Below are 18200 nucleotides of genomic sequence, written 5' to 3'. Positions count from 1 at the left end.
CCTATTTCTTTGAATACAGAGTACATTGTTCGTTATCTAAGCAATCGGTAATTCTCTGCCTTAATGTATTTTAAACTATTCCTTCACAGTCTTTGCAATTAAAATAAACTGTATACAACTGGTCGACGAGTAATGTATCAGCAATGCAATTCCAAAGTGTCGAAATCATTTCTCGCATCTTAAGGGAATGGGTAACGGAACGTAGTCGCTGGTGAATGCAGAAATTGTATTTTTATTGCATCGAGTAAATTATTTTCCAAACATGATTTCAAGTGAATTCTTGTCTACTGCGAGTTCTAAACCTGTGTCGGAGTCATTTCTGACCCACACCGATGTTTCGCTACAGTTAAATTTCGATTTTCACGGTTGTGTTGGTGCAATCTTGCGACTTGATGCATTGGCCGCTTACTTCGATGTCCCTCACGTATCCTTTTTCGCATGTGCAGTCCGCGGTGAAGTTCGTGCACACCTGGAACAAAGCCACGGGTTTAAAGACTCGTTTACAAAAATTGCCAGTCGGGTACGAATTTGATTAAACGCTCACGATTGCTGGGCATAACTGGGGTATCGGTTTCTTCACTTCGCAGGTCGGTTCGCACAATTTGCCACACAGATGCCACACCTCGTTCTGTGACACTCTTGCTTCTGTACCACGTCGCCGTCCGCAGCAGCTTGTACAATCGAGCAAAGAAAAATTAAATTTTTTCGGCGAGACAGGCGAAATCGTATTTTTTGTACTTACATGCAACGTAGAGTGCAGCCAGCAGCAGCAATATCGCGAATCTCCCCTGCATTTTGAACTCGGCGGAGCTTACTATGGTTTCGTCTAGGTAACTGTTGCGTAGATTTCACCTGCTTGTCTGATGGCAGAATGTGCGATGGTCCGGATATTTATAGTCCATGTTTCACGCGTCAACGTACTTTACTGCGCTCGGCTTGTCATGGCCGATAACGTTATCTTCCGAAAAAGTGTAATAGTAGTAAGTCTACCTCAAAATTTACGGTGGAACACGCTTCGCAGATCGTTAAAACGCTTCACTCGTCTTTAACGCGAGTAGCTAATGGCTAGTTTGCTGGTAATAGGTACCCGTAGCTTGATAAACTTGAGCTTTTCGTGGAAAATTGGACACTTATTTCTTTAATGCGAGCGATGATTAATATGGATACCAGTGGATTTTGTACCTTTATGACACAAATGAGTAGCCGCACTTTTACACCGCATGAAGATTAAGAATTGAAGAGTGTCGATACATTGATTTAGTAAATCAAGGATATTGTGATAAAGGAGTATTGTAGGTCTGGAGTTGTTCGTCGGTGTCTTAAAAAATCGAACGCAAAATTGCTATGCGCTTACTGACATTTCTTTATTAATTCCCCGAGGAGTGTGTTCACCACGGATACGTACATGAACGATTACGTGATCCTAAGTAATATCAAAACCGTACCTAATGACCTACGCGAACGCTGACTATAGTGATTTCTCTATATATGTCACCACGACTTGGGTGATAAATATCGCTGATTTATCCCCACTACTCGAGAGGCCTGTAAACATAACACGGCTCGGTTGTGTCTCCTGGACGCGATACACGACGCTTGCAAGACCCGTGTTGTTGACATATATCGAGAATACACTGTATATACGTGTTACGACTACTTTTCACTATTATTTGCACTCTCCCCTTGGTATGCAGGAACCGCCTCTGCCGTTTCTCACGAGATTTGAGTTGCACCTGCAACCCCCTGTTATGGGTCGAAAGCACACCTGTAACGAGGCCATTAATGAAGCCGTTACATTCATAAAAATTGCGAAGAATTTTACGGTGTAAAGTTTTCTATACACTCACGACAATCTGGCATAACATATTACTTAACGGATTCGGATTATCGCACGATGGTTCGCACATGTTTCCGCACTGCGAGAAACTCTCGTTCGACGCACACTTCTCTGTCGGCGGATTGAGTTGTGCAGCTTCAATTACACAGTAAAAATAGAATGTTGCAATCGTTTATGATGATCGAATACATGAATACTCACACGCAGTGCATATTCCAGCCAATACTATCAGTGCTAGAAGATTGTAGCGAGACATGTTGATACACCGCACGATTCGACTTCTGTTGTATGTCTCGTGCGAAACGCACCAACGTTCCACACTTTTATAGTACTATTTTTACCATGTAAATTACGCATAAATTGCGTGTAACCTCGTTGTTGATAAATAGTAATAGGTCAGTTGTCCTCGCGCATATCAGGGCTTGGGACGATATTCACGATGTCTGACAATTCAATGCGAAACCGTTATCTCTCCAATGCTGTCGTGCTTTTATTAATGGTGTTGTAGAGCAAACAGTTTGCAGGTGCCATCGGTTAGGTAGAGACTCGTGAAACCAACAATCTAAATTTTGTCGACTATCTGTTATCACTTGACACTGTTTCTACCTAAGAAAATGATATCATTTTAACAAAATGGTTTTCCAAATTTCACATGCTCTTCGACAGTTTTCGGTCAGAGGAGATCGGGGAGTGTGTCGTAAACTGTTGCTCAACATATAAATTGAAAATTGAAATGATCGGTCTTAAGAATGTTCCCTCAGAAAACATAGCAAACGACTCACTTCCCTATTGAAATTGTCAGTCTAGTCACGCTGAATTACTGCTGCATATGAAAACTATATTTTTTATTTCAATACATTGTTCCTTACACCAATGATTATCTCATATTATTGCACAATCTTATCGCAATCATTAGCCAACACACACTTGCCATCAACATTTCTCAAGTAACCTTCCTGACACGTGCAGCCTCCCGTGACCTGATCAATGCACCCCTGAAAAATCTGTAAATTTAATAACATACGCAGTCAGTGTTTAGCTACAGTCATTCAAAGAATTACCGAACACGAATAGACTTTGACGAATTATTAAATATTCCGCGGCAATACTATATTCAAAAATTGTACCTTTAACCTAATAAAAGAAATTCTCGAGGCCTTCTAGGGCACGAAACGTTTTAGATACTTACACTTTGCAAACATGGTGGCGGGTTTGGTACCTCGCACGTTAAGCCGGGATAGGCGGCAAGAGTATGCCGGTCTCATTTATATTAGTACCGAGAGTAGTTTCAAAATTGCTACCTGATTCAGAGATGCTACTCAATTCAGAGCCAATGTTTGGCACAGCTGTGAAGTTTCCCTCCAATTGTCCATCTTCAATGAAGCGTTAAATAATAAATAGACCTTCCCATCTATTCACAGATAGATTATTTCAAATAATCATTTTGAAATACTCACGCGCAGTATACTGCAAAGCTATCAGCAACAGCACCACAAAATACTTGTTGGTTCGACTTGTTACTCTTTATGATCCAACTTCGGTTTTGCCGTTTGTAGTGAATTCGCTGGACGCCCGGACTTTTAAAGTCCGTATCTACTGCGGAAGTGCATGTATCAACGTGTTATTTTTTCTTTTTTGTTTTTTAAAGTAAATTGCATAATGCAACTACTTCGTTGTCCTTGCGGAAAAATTGCCTTTGTTACTATTGTAATAAATGTAATGCTTGGAAATATGTAGAGGAATTGGACAACTTTTAATCTTTCGTTGATAGTGTAATTATAGTGTGTGCATGATTTACAACCAATCGCCATTTTGACTACAAAATTTTCTGCATGTTGTTGCCAAGATGGCAATGCCAACAAATATTTATGGTAAAATATTGATGGTATAATATTTATTGACATTTACTTTCTGATCATAGATACTGCTTGCAAATTTAGATACAGATACTGCAATTGCAATGTTCAAGAATGTGCGACAAAATTCTGTAAATCATTTGCAACACAGAATCGATCAATTGGTCAATACTCTTCTAACTGTTGAATGTAGGTGTTGAAACGACAGGACCACCGTCATTATTCCTTTGTATTTTCGACGAGATAGCACGCTAATCAACAATCTAGAAGAGACAATCATTTTATCTTTTTCCTTAGCAACAATTAAGCCTTTGTATGCAGGACGCACGACCGACGAAAAAACACTTCCTCGAAGGCCAATTTGAAATTCAACTTGACCGAATTTTAAACGCTGAAAAATTACATAAAAAAACTTATCTTATCACCGACAATAAATATGATATATTGTTACGATAGTTATAGGACGATTAGCATAAATGTCGGAGATAACCGTTCGCACCGAGTCAGAACTAGCGGCAGAACTGTTCGAACATGGGAACGCTGCCTTCGTTTTCCGGTGACGTTAAATGTCCCCACGGTTCGCTTTTGTTACGTATAGTCCGAGGTGCATCGAGGATCAAACAAAACGGTTGCACACGGTTGCGCGCTTCGATCAACTAGATTTTTATTCGTTTGTTCGTATCGTTCAGAAGTGGCAAACAAACACGTTGAACCAGAATCGCGTTGAACAATTTGCGAGTCGAGTTTTTACGTGGACTCAGCTGTGTGTCATTTCTTCGGTGCCGATTTTTTGTTCGAGTTGTTGCACATTTTGCAGTCTCGCGGTCTCACGCATTTGCCTTTTCGGTTCCTGACGTATCCCAACTTGCAACGACAGCCGTCCCATTCTTTGTCGCAGATCTGGAATTGATTAAACATCATTTTTAACCCTTAACTGGTATACTGGGGTCTCTCACAACCCCGACAAAATGTCTTTACACTAACTTCACTACTGTCTACATAATTTCAAATATGAAATTTCCTTCACTTGGTTGGAACATTTGGATTATTTATTCTCAAACTGTACACCTTACGGTACCCGTCAAAACGGCGCGTTCTAATATTTTTAATTCATGATTGTTGAGTTTGTAAAGATGCGTCCACGAGGAAATATTCAACACACTTATTTCTTTGGGTATGTACTATGACACATTCTTGTTATTTTCATAAAGTAATATAAAATATTCAGTTTCTAGTGCTCCGTAAGTGTTAAACTACGTCTTGGATTGCAATCTTACCTTCACCATGCAGAACCCGCGCCGTTTGCAGGTATTTTCGCAAGCTTTCCCGCATCTCGACCAGGTCTCGAGATCACCACACTCGCGTAGGCGACGACGACGCTCCTTGTCGCGATTCTTCAGCTTGAATCCTTCGGCAGGATTTTCTGTCGTATTTTCTGCCAGTTGCACCTTTTGCGAACTGTGTTCCATCAATTTATGATCGTCTGCAGTGGCGGTAGAATTCTCTGCTGCTGCGGTCACTGTTTCATGCGAAAGAAACGAATGTTTAGATTTTGAGATTAGGTTTTTCTTCCGAAGATCCACCGATCACTAAAAGTGTAGATAAACACGACAGGATCCAATTTATGTAGACTCGATTTTTATCGTAATATTGCGAGGTACATGTGCCACGGAAACATTTATTTCTTTTCGTTACATCCTTACAATTTCCGTAATTGTAAAATGAAAAATCTGACCGTATTCTGGGGAGATTGTTTGAAACTGTTTTCGAATGTGAACACTCACAAGCAACAGCCAGAGAAACGATTAATCCAGCCACGAAGATTCGAGGCATGATCGGCTCCACTGTCCCACCAAATCCACTAATCCACTTTCGTCTTTGACGTTAATACTGCGATTGTCACAAGGTTTTTATACCCGGCGCAGCTGTTTGTACAACATGGCTGGGTTGTACTCTATTTCGAGCAGAGCTTATCGAAGCGTTGACTGCGCAAACATTCGGCGCTGAATTCCTCGTCGTGATCATCCAGTACGTTTCCTCGATCATCGATACTAGGTCGAATTATCTTGTAGAAAATCCACTATTCTTGTTTTTAATCCGACGATCCAAAACGGTACGTCGGAAATTATGGCGAATTCTTTATCAGACAAAATAGCGAGGTCGAAACCTGAGCAAACCAGTGCACGTGTTATGTACTCTTTGTTCTAGAGATAACGTGTTTTCGATAGTCGCGCGTAGTTTATGCAAATACTTAGCAATTTGTCGAAGAAATCGCTCGCACGTGGCTTCGGCCAAGCAAGCTTTGTTCTCACAGAGCAGGATAATTTCTTCTCTTTGTCGTTGATTAGTGAAATGAAAGACAATTAGTTTAATTATTATGATATAGTTTAATTAAATTGATTGCTTCGTGTTTGGCCAATTTTCGTGGCTCCTCTGTCGGCGTATTAAAGGTGAACGACGAATTACGTCGCCCACGCGACAGCGAACCCGTTAACAAACGGGTATAGCGCTTCGTGTCTGCGTTAATATTCCCAGAAACGAGCTCCGAGAAAAATAGACGGGACACCAATTAAAACAGCGAGGCCCCATCGCGGATCAGTGAATTACTGCTCGCCGGAAGGGCTTGGAAACGCTTTACAACGGCCGGCGACTAGTTTTCTAACGACGGCGACGCGTCGCAGAACGAGCGGACTGGTCCGGGGCATCGATGACGATGTCCGTAAATCAATTTTACGGTGACGGACGGGATCGCTGATCGAGAAATACGAGGGATTCGCTGCGAAATAAAACCGGTCCAAACCGTTTCAACGGCCGATCGGCCTCCTTCCGCTCTCGAGGACACGAAGAGACACGAAGAGACACGACTAGTCCTTCGGTCTTCTGCATCGCGTACGAGTCGCGTGCGGCTCCCCCACCCCCCTTGCTTTCTCCATTTTATTTCGATCTGCCTCTGAAATACCGATTACGACCCGCACGGTTCTGAAACCGTACCGAATTCTTCAGAACGTTTAACCGAACAGGTTTTTGAACTGTGCGTGTTCGAATATAGAACGTGTTAAACTGGGGGCTGGATTTGAAAAGAATTGTTGAAAATACAATTAATTATAGTCTTAAATACGTGTTTTCCTGTATATTAAAATATCGCACGTGAATTAAGTACATACCGAGGGTTGAATAATACAGATTTCAACTCACGCATTTTTTGCAACCGCAAACGTAGGCTCGGCATTTTTGCTGCACCAGATTAAATCATTGAGGCAGACATACCGATGATTATCGCGCGAGCTAATCACGATCGAAGCAAGGTAGAGGGATCAAGCTGCGGCGCGAATCACCGTCGACATCTGCTCGCCCATTAGCCACAGCCTCGGCAACAAATCCGTCTTGTATCGATAATCTCCGACAGTTTTCCGCTCGGAGAACACCGGGTCCGTTTTCCTGCCGGTTTATTTCGGTCCCGGAGACAATCCAGTTTCTGCACAGCCGAATAGGCAAGATACGCCTGTGTAACCCCGTGTAGTCGCTCGTCGCTCGTTTCGTCTGGTCGTCGAGTTGAAAAGTCTCGCGCGCTCGCAAGAATTTCCGGAGCAATTTATGGGACACGCAGCTCGTTTGCAAGTTGAACGAACAGAAAGAGCGAGAGGAGAAACGGGACAAGCGCGAACGCGAGCTGTCTGTGCCGCGTGACAAATGGATCGAAATTGCCAATTATCTCGCGGGCCGATAAAACGCGCGCGGGACGCGTTCCGCGAAACGAACCGTGAAGAATGGGCCACGCGTGATCCGCGAACACGCGCAACGCCGCGCGCTGGCCCAGAATCGCAAAAAACCCCCCGCGAAATTCATCTCTCCGTTGATTACACGTTACCGAACACCGGGCTGCCAATTTTTCGCGTTTCCGACAAAGATAGACAGAGGAAAGTTGAAATGGTGGCACGACTAAACGAATTTAAATTTATCAGAATCATTAAAGGCGCACAGACAATTTTTATTCTCCACTAGAAGATTCGCAGTCTAGTAGTTAAAAAAAAAAATTGAATTACAATTTCAGAGGATTTCTATGCAAAATTGTCTCCGTTAGTTTCAAGGTACGAGATCTATTTCTTCTCTGAATAATTTAAATGAGTTGAACAATAGTGCAAAAGTAGTTTTAGTAGAAATTCCAAGTGTGTGTTGCGAGCATTATTTGCAAAGATTGAGCAGAACGTCGTCTGTGCCGCATTTTCACTCGTGCCTGAATCGAGTATGCTTGCGGGCCCGACTTTTGGCCGACGTGCCAGGCTATTTTCGGCTAAATTCGAGCCATTTTATGGAAATGGCCCGGATCTTTTTCAACCGGAGACGCGTGTTGCGCGATATCGTTCACGCGCGATCGGAGCCGAGAAACGTCGTTCCGATAGTAGGCGATATCCACGGTTGCCCCCCGAGTGCTCGAGCGTGAAAAGTAAATCAACGCGGGCACCTAAGAACCACGGTTAGGCTGCTCCAAGCTGTTCGATCCTTTCCTCCTCCTCGTTCTCCTTCTTCGGAAGGGGCAGCCGAGCCATTATTATTACCATTAGCCGCCGCGTGGATCGGTCCCCGCGTGTTCTGCTTTGCAGCTTTTTCTCTCCGACGGTTCACGCACGATATCCTCCGCGCTTTCGACTAGATAGATAGATAGTTCCCTCGCGGACGAGCGTGTTACGGGATCAAGTCGTTTCCGGCGACTTTGCGCGTGGGACGCGACGCCATTTACGTTTTCCTTCGCGTTTCCGTGCCTTTTAGTGCGCTGGGAAACCGAGGATCCATTGCGTTTGTTCGGCAAAGAATTTGTTTCTTCGGCATCCTTGTTCTGTTTCTCGGGTGTCTTGGCCTTTCGTACATTTTAAATTCAGCCAGTCCCTCCACGATTTCAATAGCAAAACTTCTAACTTCCCCCGAAGAGTCGTTTGGCCCAATTTGAAAAAAAGTTATTCTGTCTTGAAGAGTACTGGGACTCATTGTAGGAATCAATAACAGCACGAATTCTAATTATTTAAAGGGACGAATGAGGGTGTCAGATGCACAAACCCTTTCCCAAAAGTGTGACAAAAGTGTCCGATTTATAATAGTACAAAGCGCCAATGGATTTGTCGAAGCTAATAGTTTATTTTGTTTTTTGTTGCAGGTAAGTCGATGGAAAGCAGCTGGGTGGTTCAACTTGGCCGGCAACGGCTATCTGCTGGGGAAAACAATGTCTCCAGGTTCTCTGGTCGTATGGGGGCCAAGGTAGGAATTCCCGAGCCGTGACTTTTATCGGAAACACCATTCCCGTTCGCCTTAACGCCCCGTGGGGAGAGGGTGCCGTGATTTATACGAGGTTGATCGGCCGACCTAAGCCTCTCTCGTTAGAATCGATTGCGAGCGGGGTTGGTCGGTCTCTCTCTCTCTCTCTCTCTCTCTCTCTCTCTCTCTCTCTCTCTCTCTGTCCCTGGTCACGTCCCCCTGGAATTAGGTCGTCTCGACGTTTCGATCGGATTCCTGGAAACAATTCGGCCGACTGCGACACAGCCTCGAACCTCGCCGCGCACAAATTTGACGCGAGCAAATGGGAGCTCGAGAGGGTCCGGCTCCTCGATTTATCGTCCCCGACCGTATTGATATCTTTCGTTGCACACGGTGACCACGCGTGACCAATTGAAAATCGGGACGTGAGATGCAACAGCTAAAAAATGGGAACAAAGTGACGAGCAATATCTCCTCAGCCGCACTAAATCACTTATATCTGCGATTTGCAAGCGCAAAGTTTTCTGGGCAATACTACAAGTCTGTGTAAAAGTTCGTGTTCCGTTTCTTGTTGTATTTTAATACGAGATCGCGTAAGAACTTTGACGCTAATCTAATGAGATCGTCAGGCTGTCTATTTATGTCCGTGCAAATGAGAATGCTCGACGATCAGCGTTAACGGCGCGATTGTTGGCCTAGCGAAGTTCATTGAGAGCCACACGGTCGAGATAATGCAAACAATCCAGGTACTTACGCAATCTCCATGCAGATTTCTGTTTTTTGCGTCGAACTATCTCGAACCGAGTTTTATTTCCAGCAGGATTCGACACGATTCTAAATAGTACAAAAAAGAATGCAACTCTGTCCGAACGAATATTTTATTCGCCTTTTTATGATCTCGGCGAGCCGTAAACACGGCGAGTCCGCAGTTAAGTGTAAATCGACCGCTATCTCTCGAATCATTCTAGGTGTAAAAATGATATTTACATGAAAGTTGCATGTTATGACACAGCGGAACGTTCTTACAGTATCAGTTTCAACAAAAAGAAAAAAGAAAACTGCACTGTACTCATCGTAGACCAATTAAATGACGTTGCAGAAACTTTCGATTTTCTCGATTCGTCTGAACATCAGCCACCTCAACAATTTTTCTCAGCAAAACCAACGAAACAATCGTCATAAGAAAATACAGCAACATTCTCGAACCTTCGTTTGTACAAACAAAAATACTTATCTAAAAAAAAATCGGGGGTTCAGGTGCTCAAAAAAATTCCGAAATTTCAAGATCGTTTGGTGGAGCGTTTAAGAACTAATTCGGGATGGACGATTGTTAGGCCTCGAGTAATTTTCGGGACGCAAAAAGAAGTCTGCAGTGAGAATGGCAGGAGGTTTGGCAATGGGCAGGAGCAGCTTTCGGCCCGTGAATGGCATCCATCGGTTTCGAAACTCGAGAAGGAGAGGAGTGCAGGAGGACGAGGCGGAGAGGCGAGACAGAAACTTGTGCAGTCTCGGGCCCTCGGCAGACCTCGAAACAGCCTTACATAAGCCGTCGACTGAGTGGCTTTGCTACCTTGAAGTCGGTCGTTGCCGCTGCCTTCGTCGTCCCCTGCAATCGCGCTGCGCGCTGTACCGCGCGTATGCACCGCGTATGCATCGAACGTTCTTTACAGCCGACTGGCAATCAAGTCTCGCGACGCACGGACGGGGAACAGAGGAGACAACGGAACGGATAGATTTCAGTATCAACGTGGGAATGCCTGCGCCCGGTATCGATCGCTCTCTCCGTACCGCCGACAATAAATTGTTGATTCGCGTCCATGCCTCCAAGACGTCGTTAGCAAGACGTTGCTCCTCGCCTTTGCGCATTATTGTTGTCATTATGCCCCCACGGCTCGCGCGAACATGCTAACGAGCCAATTCCTAGGCGAACGACGATTCCACGGCCCGACATCACGTTGTCCTGCAGTTTTTTTTCACGCTGCTGCATCCTTTCCCCCGTCCCGAGACTTGCAAGACAGTCAGAGTGTCTCCGCCAGATGCATTCTGCACTCTAGAATTTCTACGAGCACACAGGCTCTTGCATCTTGCATGCAAATTTTTCTACTTGTAGCTGAGGGTTCAGAATAGTCTAAAAAGAAAATTTTCCAGCAGAAATAAAAAGCGGAAGTGGTTTCCGAGGCTTCCTAGAAAAGTCATCAGCCCAGACACTTGCAATTTGTCATTTGTTACAAACGTTATGAATCGAAGCATGTTCCCGAAAATTTTCGTATATGTACCTAAGGGTTCGAACTAACCTGCAAAAAAGTTTCCAGCAAAAATAAAAAGTAGAAGCCTGTGAAAAAAATTACCAAAAAGAGGCGGCTCAGGCCTACTCCAGCCCAAAAATTTCAACATGGAGGCACTAGTTCTTTGATCATTTTTAAATACGTTAACAATCGAAGCACGTTACTAAAAATTTTCGCGCGTGTAGTTCAATGTTAGAACAACCTAACAAAAAAATTACGACCAATAATAAAAGTTGCAACAATGTAAAAAAAAAAATGACTAATCCTAGGTCTGATTAGTAAAAGAAATTTGACACTTCCCGTGCAGATAGCTGGCAGAAAATATTTGTACGAGTTCCGACGTGGATATAAAACAGTATCGAGCACGTACGACGCCAGTGCTCGGATCGAATCAGTTTCCAAAAGCCATCTGGGCTGTCTAACGCGTTTTGTGTTTCTCCCCGGAGACGCGCTCCGCATTTCCCGCGATGCGATCTCCGCGGACGCGTCTCCCGAATGGAACTGTCTGCCGAAGTATACGGAGATCGATGATATATTCTGGATCTTATCGGATCGCGGAAGCTGTCCGAACCAGCCTCGTGTTCCCGAATCGACGTTCCTTCCCACTCCTTCCGGGATATTGTTGCGGCGTCGCGCGCGCCATCTTGGAATTCGTCGGACAATTTTCCGTCTGCTTCTTGTGGAGATTCGAGTTGGCATGCGTGGAAGGTTGTTCCAGGCTCTGGCGAACTTTCCCTTCGTATTTGCAACTCGTAGGGGAAGTTGCTGCACCGAGAATCGAGTCCGGTTTGGCTAGAATGTCTGCGCACAGTGTTGCAGTGGAACAACTCGCCTCCGAACGGCTTCGAGACCGTGTATATTATGTTTCATGTTGCAATTAGCCGTGTATCGCGTTGGTAGCTTCGTGCGGGGACATCGAAGTCGATTCCATAAGACATTAAATCGATTTCACTTCCAGGTCGCGTTTATATCTCGCGGTCTTGATCTCTAGTCGCTCTTCGGGATCGGATTTCAGGTTGTATTACAGATTGCCGGAGCGATACGATTCGCGAGATTTTTTCACTGAAAGGGTTGGTTTCTATTTTTTACACATCTTGAGGTGCACGCAGATTTTCTGCTTGTTCCTCACGTAGCTCTCCTTGCATCTGCAGGCTGCCTTCAGGGGGTTGCATTCCTGCAACGAGTTTTTCATTTTCAGATGCAGCGTTTTCAACACTAAACTACGGTCAAAATGACCGATGTTATATTTTACAATTGTTAAAACTATAAAAATTCATTTATGGAAAATAGTAGAATCTCAATACATTTAGAGTTGCCATTTTTGTAAGGCAATATTTAATATTTGTTAATCCTTGGTAGGTTTAGCGTTAAAGAATACTTGTTTCTTATTGATAAATGCTAATCATAAATACACTGTAGGCATCTCTATTTATATCTTTATAGTCCCAATAAATTTATAACTGCTACTACGGAAAATAAAAAATTATTCATTCTTAATCGCTATTGCTTACGGAAGGATGTTTGGATTGCAATAATTGGAAAATGAAATACCGGAGCTAATCGAATTAGTAATCGAATGGAACCTGAACTCGATGTATCGAGCCCGGTGGTCGAGCTCGGTGGTCGAGGTTTTACAGACACTTAATTTATATATCCAATTGGAATTATGTACGTCAATTTGCTTACTAGCTTCGGACAGGTTTTCTCTGTCGGTTCGGGGATCTCGCAAGTCGGCTCGCATCTTCTCCCACACCACGACCATATCTCGTTCTTAGGACACTTTTCCTTCGTCGATGAAGTTGCTCCTGCAGCTACTGTTTAATTAACAAGTCCCGGTATAAAATTAACACGCTGGCTACAATAAAAGTACCGTAAAATTGAAGTAATTTATTCGACCAAGCAAGAAGCTGGACAGTCAAGATTTATCATGGCAACTTTATCTCGGTGTATTTCATAGGAAGTTCCGTGCAGTTGCAAATATGGTTAATTTAATGTATTAGTGGGAACATTAATTTTTAGAGACAATCCCGAGGCTCGCAACCAAGAGTCACGCGTTAAAATCTCGAATAGAAACTTACGAACGGCCAACACCAAGGCAAGAAGCGCAAGACCAACAGCGCACCGAGCCATCGTAAATCATTCGATTCTGTCACTATTATTGACTCCGAAGAGCTGCGAGAGAACGTTCCACCGACACGGTTTTATACTCGCGTCTTTATGCAAATACCGCGGGTTGATTAATGCAAAGCTGCGCAAATATCTCGCGGAAAGGATTCGTACGCTTCGGGACGAAATGCCAACGAACCCGTCGCGTTTCGTTATCGTTCTTTCGCAAACAATTCACGAGGACACAACTGTTGAAAACTGTTTATTTTATCCGCGTTGGGCAAGTTACATCGACGCGAATTTTTACTGGCGATTTTTGCACTTCTCCAGGTCGATGCACACGTGCTTCTCGTTCCGAACGAGTCCTGGTCTGCACCTGCAGTCTCCTGTCTTGTCCGTGCACTTCTGCAACAGATTCAGAGTCGCGAGAGTAATTTGCCTGGCGAAGGGTGGGGTTTAATTAAAGTTTTAATAGTAGAGGAGTCTAATTTAGTCTCGGAGGGGACGATTCCTCTTTGTAAGACTTACGAAGTTCGGGCAGACGGTCCAACCAGGTTGCAAAATCCCACAATCGGGTTCGCAAACCTTCCCGCACCAGGACCACACTTCGTTTTTGGGACATTTCTTCGGTGGTTTGGGAGTAGTGACTTTTTTGGCGTCTGTAAGAATTATTTCAATTGTTCGTACGAAGTTTAAGCGCAGCGGTGTACCGAAATCAAATTACTATGTACATTGAGACTCACCAGTAGCCACCAAGAGAATAACCACCATTAGAACGACGATTTTACGAAGCATGACGAAATTTTCGAAACCTTTACGCTTTCTGCGAACGTCGAGTGGCCTGTAGTAGCCAACATTTTCGAGCTACCGGTTTTTATAGTTCTGGCTTCCATGGAAATTTCCGACAATGTCTGTTTCTTTGCTCGAGATAACGCCGGCTTCGAGATTACTCGGATAATGAATGCAAAGGCTGTGCAAATAGTTCCCAGGAAATTAGCATTCGGTGTAAAACCGGCGTCAAGAATAATTTTTGCTACGGCTAACGTGATTCATTTGTCCGCGTCGACGCTCGGCCGAAGTCTTTAATCATTCTCAGCCTTTAAATCACGACGTTTAACTTCTAACACTTATCACACGGTAATTTAATATAATTATGATGGAAAGAAAGTCGGCAAGTCGTACTGGTGAAATCTATTTATCTTTCTTATAGGCACGGCTACAGATTTATAACGATATACATAGAAGAAGCAAATGATCCATTAGTTTTTCGTAGAGCTTTTCTCGCATTGTGCAAGTTTGACGCACTGTTCCTTGTTATTTCGGACGAATTTGTCTTTGCAGCGACACCCAGCCGTCGATTCAGAACATGCCTAAAGAATGAGGTTACAGAATGTTTCTGGGTACCGTCGAATTAGGTTGTCGATTTTAGGAACTTACGATAGGTGGACACGTTACTGGTCCGATGTCATGGCAACTTGATTCGCAGAGACTTCCGCAAAGCGCCCATTCTTCGTTCTCCGGACAATCTGGATTCTTCTTTGAGCTGACACTGTTGCTGCCATTCTCTGCACTCTCCTGGCTTGCAACTTGCACGAAAATCTCAAAGTTAGGACATCCCTACTCACCGAAGATTGTAGAAAATTGATTACAAGATATTATTCCTTCCAAAGATTTTTTCAAGAAAACCCATCGCAAATATCGAGGTGCAATCATGGAACAAGTCAGTTTCGTACTGCTTTTCGATAATCGTTTCTCGCCGAAGTACTCGCGTTAATAAATAAAATGGATCACTTACGAGCGACAGCAGCGAAGAGAGCTAAAACGAGAACGTAACGAGGCATTGTTCTTCTTCCTAGTTCCGCCACAGTTTATTCTGTGTCGGTCGATCATCCCCGGAGCCTGTTTTTATACCTCTCATTTTCATCCCGAGTTTACATTGCGATCTTTCTGCTTAGAGATAAGGCGAATCAAATTATTTCGCCTAGAATTGTTTGCACACGTGTTGAGATCCAGTAGGTTCTGAAATTGACTAATGCCAAAAGTCCGTAGTACGTGAAATCGAAAAAAAAAAAAAAACAGAATATACAGTTTATTCTGTCAACGAAGACAATCTGCCAATAAAGTCCTTAAGAAAATTATCATCTCCCTGTCAATGAATTAAAGCAATTTTTTTCGAAAGTTTGGAAGTCTCCGTCGAGACTTCATAAGGGCATAGTTACCAATGATTTAGTGTCCCCCTAATTAAGCAATTTGATCGAGAGAGGGTGTCTGTGCGTTCCCCTGGCCCTCGAAGTCTTCATTTGTCTCCCGGTCGTTAACTGTCGCCTTGCAACAGCTCGGCTGGCGAACTTTCGATCGAATGTCATCGAACTTTCCTGCCGGGGACCCAACGAACCCTGGTCCCGCGACGGACATTTAAATGCAAATACACTTTTTACTTATATTTATATGCAAATGGTTGTTCCCGCCGGTGGCTGGCCGATAAAAGGGGGAAGGGAGAGACATAGGGAGACCCGACGCGAATGAAAACGACGCGTTCCAGAGGCGAGAAAAGGGCCACTGGGCGCGCACGCGATGCGTCGCGTGCGATTTCGCAGTCTCGATTCGCAATCCTCAACCTGCGAGCAGATGGAATTTTATCGAGTCGCATCTACACACGGTTATCGAGGAGGTGGAAGATCCCGTGTAAAATTTCTTTCACGATCATTATTAACCCCTTGCGCTCCGGAATTTTGTAAACACCCGTTAAACAGTGAGTCTCGCTCGACAAAGGAGTGCAAAGGTTTAAGGCGTGTATTCAATCGACTTACATTTTATAAAATGCGCATATTTTCCACAAACATGCATTTTCGATCCAATTTATAATAGGAGTTGCTTGTAAGAAACAATCTTTGGGGGACGATTAATATTACTTGAATTACCGAACAGTATTTTGGACACTCATAAAAATGAGTTATATAACAAAAATGGTTCTGCGGGTACGAGGGTTAACCAAAGGCGTCGGTAATTTCCGATCCGGTTGGCCATTAGCGTGCCCATTTCTGCGAACGGAGTATCATCGGGTTGATGGAAAGTGGCAGAAAAAAATTCGCAGAACCCGGCCATTCTCGGTAAGCTTGTCTCTGCGAATGGCGAGGTTCTTTCGCCCACGGGGTGAACAATACGCTGCTCAGTTACGCGGCGACGTTTCTTTTTCCAGCGGAGAGATTGCACGGATTCCCTTATCGTTCTCCGGTCGGAGGCTGGGGGATTTCATTCGTAGACAGTGCATCCTCTTTCCTCGCCGCATAACGACACGCTCGATCACGGCTCGCGTATACATGTATATAGTCCGCTTATGTATCGTTATCGGGCATCTGGAGCTCCCTCCGCGGACGATCCTCGTCATGGAGTATCGGAAAGGCGGATCGGAGAGAGGGCCTGATCGTCTTCCATATACTTTATCGTTTCTTCGATTCGTCCTGAAGACGACTCTCTCTCTCTCTCTCCCTCCCTCTCCCTCTCCCTCTCGGATCCTGTCGGGCGAATAGATGCGAGAAGCATCTGCCACATTCTCCTATATCGAACCTAACGACGAGCGTTCCGAACCGATGCCAGATTGCATTTGTCTGTCTCGTTATTAGCGGAGACCTTATTTCGAGAACGGATCGATGTGCTTCTCAATAAACCGATGGGAACGTTTTATTCTTACTGTTTTCTTTTGTTACCATTACCTACGTTTTGCTGAGGGTTCTCTCGGTTGGGTTGTGCGTTCGATGACGAGTAGGATTTTATGCATTTATGGGAAAAATCGAGAAGGTTAAAAGAATTCAAGAGCTTCGTTCTATAACCTTACTAAAATTATTAAAAGACGAAGGAAATTTCTGTTTGGCTCCTGTTGTTTTTGCAGGAAAATCAGCTCTCGTGGAAAAAGTAGTTCACTTTTTCAGAGGTTGTCGAGTTTTCATTAGATAATCCAGAGAACGTTCGTGGAACTATTGTCACCCGCAGCTGACTAAGACAACTTCCAGTTCGTCTAATGATTGACAGTCCAATCTCCCGTCTTAATTCACGACGATAATCGGATTTGTCGCATAAGCGAGTTCACAGAAGGCATTTGAATGAAACGATGAAGTCACCAAAGAAATTAACATCGTTAGCATAATAAACTGGTTAACGGATAACCTGATGACATCACTGTGTCTGGAACCAAGAGGTGTCCAATAAACGTCTGAACCCGAAGGAACGTCATTTTTTTTACCAGCTCGAGCACCAACATATTCAAAAAGAAGATTCGAGAACGCAGAAATACATTTCTTCGACAATTACATGACCGGTACACGTCGATATGACAATTGGAATATTACATCGAATGTCGGACGCTGAAATATATTATTTTTAACAAAATGCCAGGTCGGAGGACCTTGTAGGGGAGCCGATCGATCTCGGAGATCGACGGCCGAGACATTTAAAATGTAGATGCACTCGTTCAAACACCTCGGCGATTTAATCGCCGTTTCTTCGGCGCTTCGCGTATCTGTCCCTCTTTTTTTCCACTCTCCGCCATTATCCCGACAAGGGTTCTCCTCTCCCGCAGTAGAGACACTCAGAGAGAGAGAGAGAGAGAGAGAGAGAGAGAGAGAGAGAGAGAGAGAGAGAGAGAGAAGCGAGTCGATCTGTAATCCGAAAGTTGTCAGCCGCACATCGCGCTGCCCTAATGGAATTTGAATGTCGTTAGCCGAAGTAACCGGGCGTGAGGAAGGGACCTTATCCCTATTACCTCGTCGTGAGGGCACGGTCGCCGCCGCAGGTATCGCCCTTGAGGACCAGCCTTTAGCAGAGGACCTGGCTCGGGTTTATTGGAGCGCGAGAATCTGTCGGGTTCGACGA

General features: G+C 44.2%; 4 protein-coding genes and 1 long non-coding RNA gene across 6 annotated transcripts in view; 1 reads left to right on the top strand and 4 right to left on the bottom strand.

Moving 5' to 3' along the window:
• Positions 1-3394, bottom strand: part of LOC143357943 (uncharacterized) — a 188697-nt gene extending 185303 nt beyond the window's left edge. The window contains exons 1-2 of the long non-coding RNA XR_013082906.1: positions 3295-3394; positions 2620-3210 (exon numbers count right to left, since the gene is read on the bottom strand). This is a non-coding gene — a long non-coding RNA (uncharacterized LOC143357943). The remainder of the gene's footprint in view (positions 1-2619; positions 3211-3294) is intronic.
• The window catches only part of LOC143357941 (headcase protein-like), a 237343-nt gene that overhangs the window by 88991 nt on the left and 130152 nt on the right, over positions 1-18200 (top strand). The gene's annotated exons all lie outside the window — the stretch shown is intronic.
• LOC143357942 (chymotrypsin inhibitor-like) lies at positions 213-2184 on the bottom strand. Its single transcript, XM_076794671.1, has 5 exons — positions 2039-2184; positions 1848-1972; positions 743-1765; positions 545-671; positions 213-469 (listed from the first exon to the last, which is right to left on the bottom strand). The coding sequence occupies exons 1-3, from the start codon at positions 2091-2093 to the stop codon at positions 1667-1669; spliced, it is 279 nt and encodes a 92-aa protein (XP_076650786.1). The 5' UTR covers positions 2094-2184; the 3' UTR covers positions 213-469; positions 545-671; positions 743-1666.
• On the bottom strand, positions 4110-14380 carry LOC143358140 (uncharacterized). Its single transcript, XM_076795057.1, has 6 exons — positions 14075-14380; positions 13860-13990; positions 13639-13736; positions 11797-11990; positions 4971-5212; positions 4110-4593 (listed from the first exon to the last, which is right to left on the bottom strand). Exons 1-6 carry the CDS (start codon positions 14124-14126, stop codon positions 4462-4464), a joined length of 849 nt encoding a protein of 282 aa, XP_076651172.1. The 5' UTR covers positions 14127-14380; the 3' UTR covers positions 4110-4461.
• On the bottom strand, positions 9593-13630 carry LOC143357931 (venom serine protease inhibitor-like). The gene is made up of 3 exons (XM_076794656.1): positions 13304-13630; positions 12912-13039; positions 9593-12399 (listed from the first exon to the last, which is right to left on the bottom strand). The coding sequence occupies exons 1-3, from the start codon at positions 13353-13355 to the stop codon at positions 12304-12306; spliced, it is 276 nt and encodes a 91-aa protein (XP_076650771.1). The 5' UTR covers positions 13356-13630; the 3' UTR covers positions 9593-12303.

The sequence above is a fragment of the Halictus rubicundus genome, chromosome 10, assembly GCF_050948215.1.
Source record: "Halictus rubicundus isolate RS-2024b chromosome 10, iyHalRubi1_principal, whole genome shotgun sequence".
Classification (NCBI taxonomy): domain Eukaryota; kingdom Metazoa; phylum Arthropoda; class Insecta; order Hymenoptera; family Halictidae; genus Halictus; species Halictus rubicundus.
The sequence above is the reverse complement of the archived record's forward strand: the minus strand, read 5'-3'. Positions and strand labels throughout refer to the sequence as shown.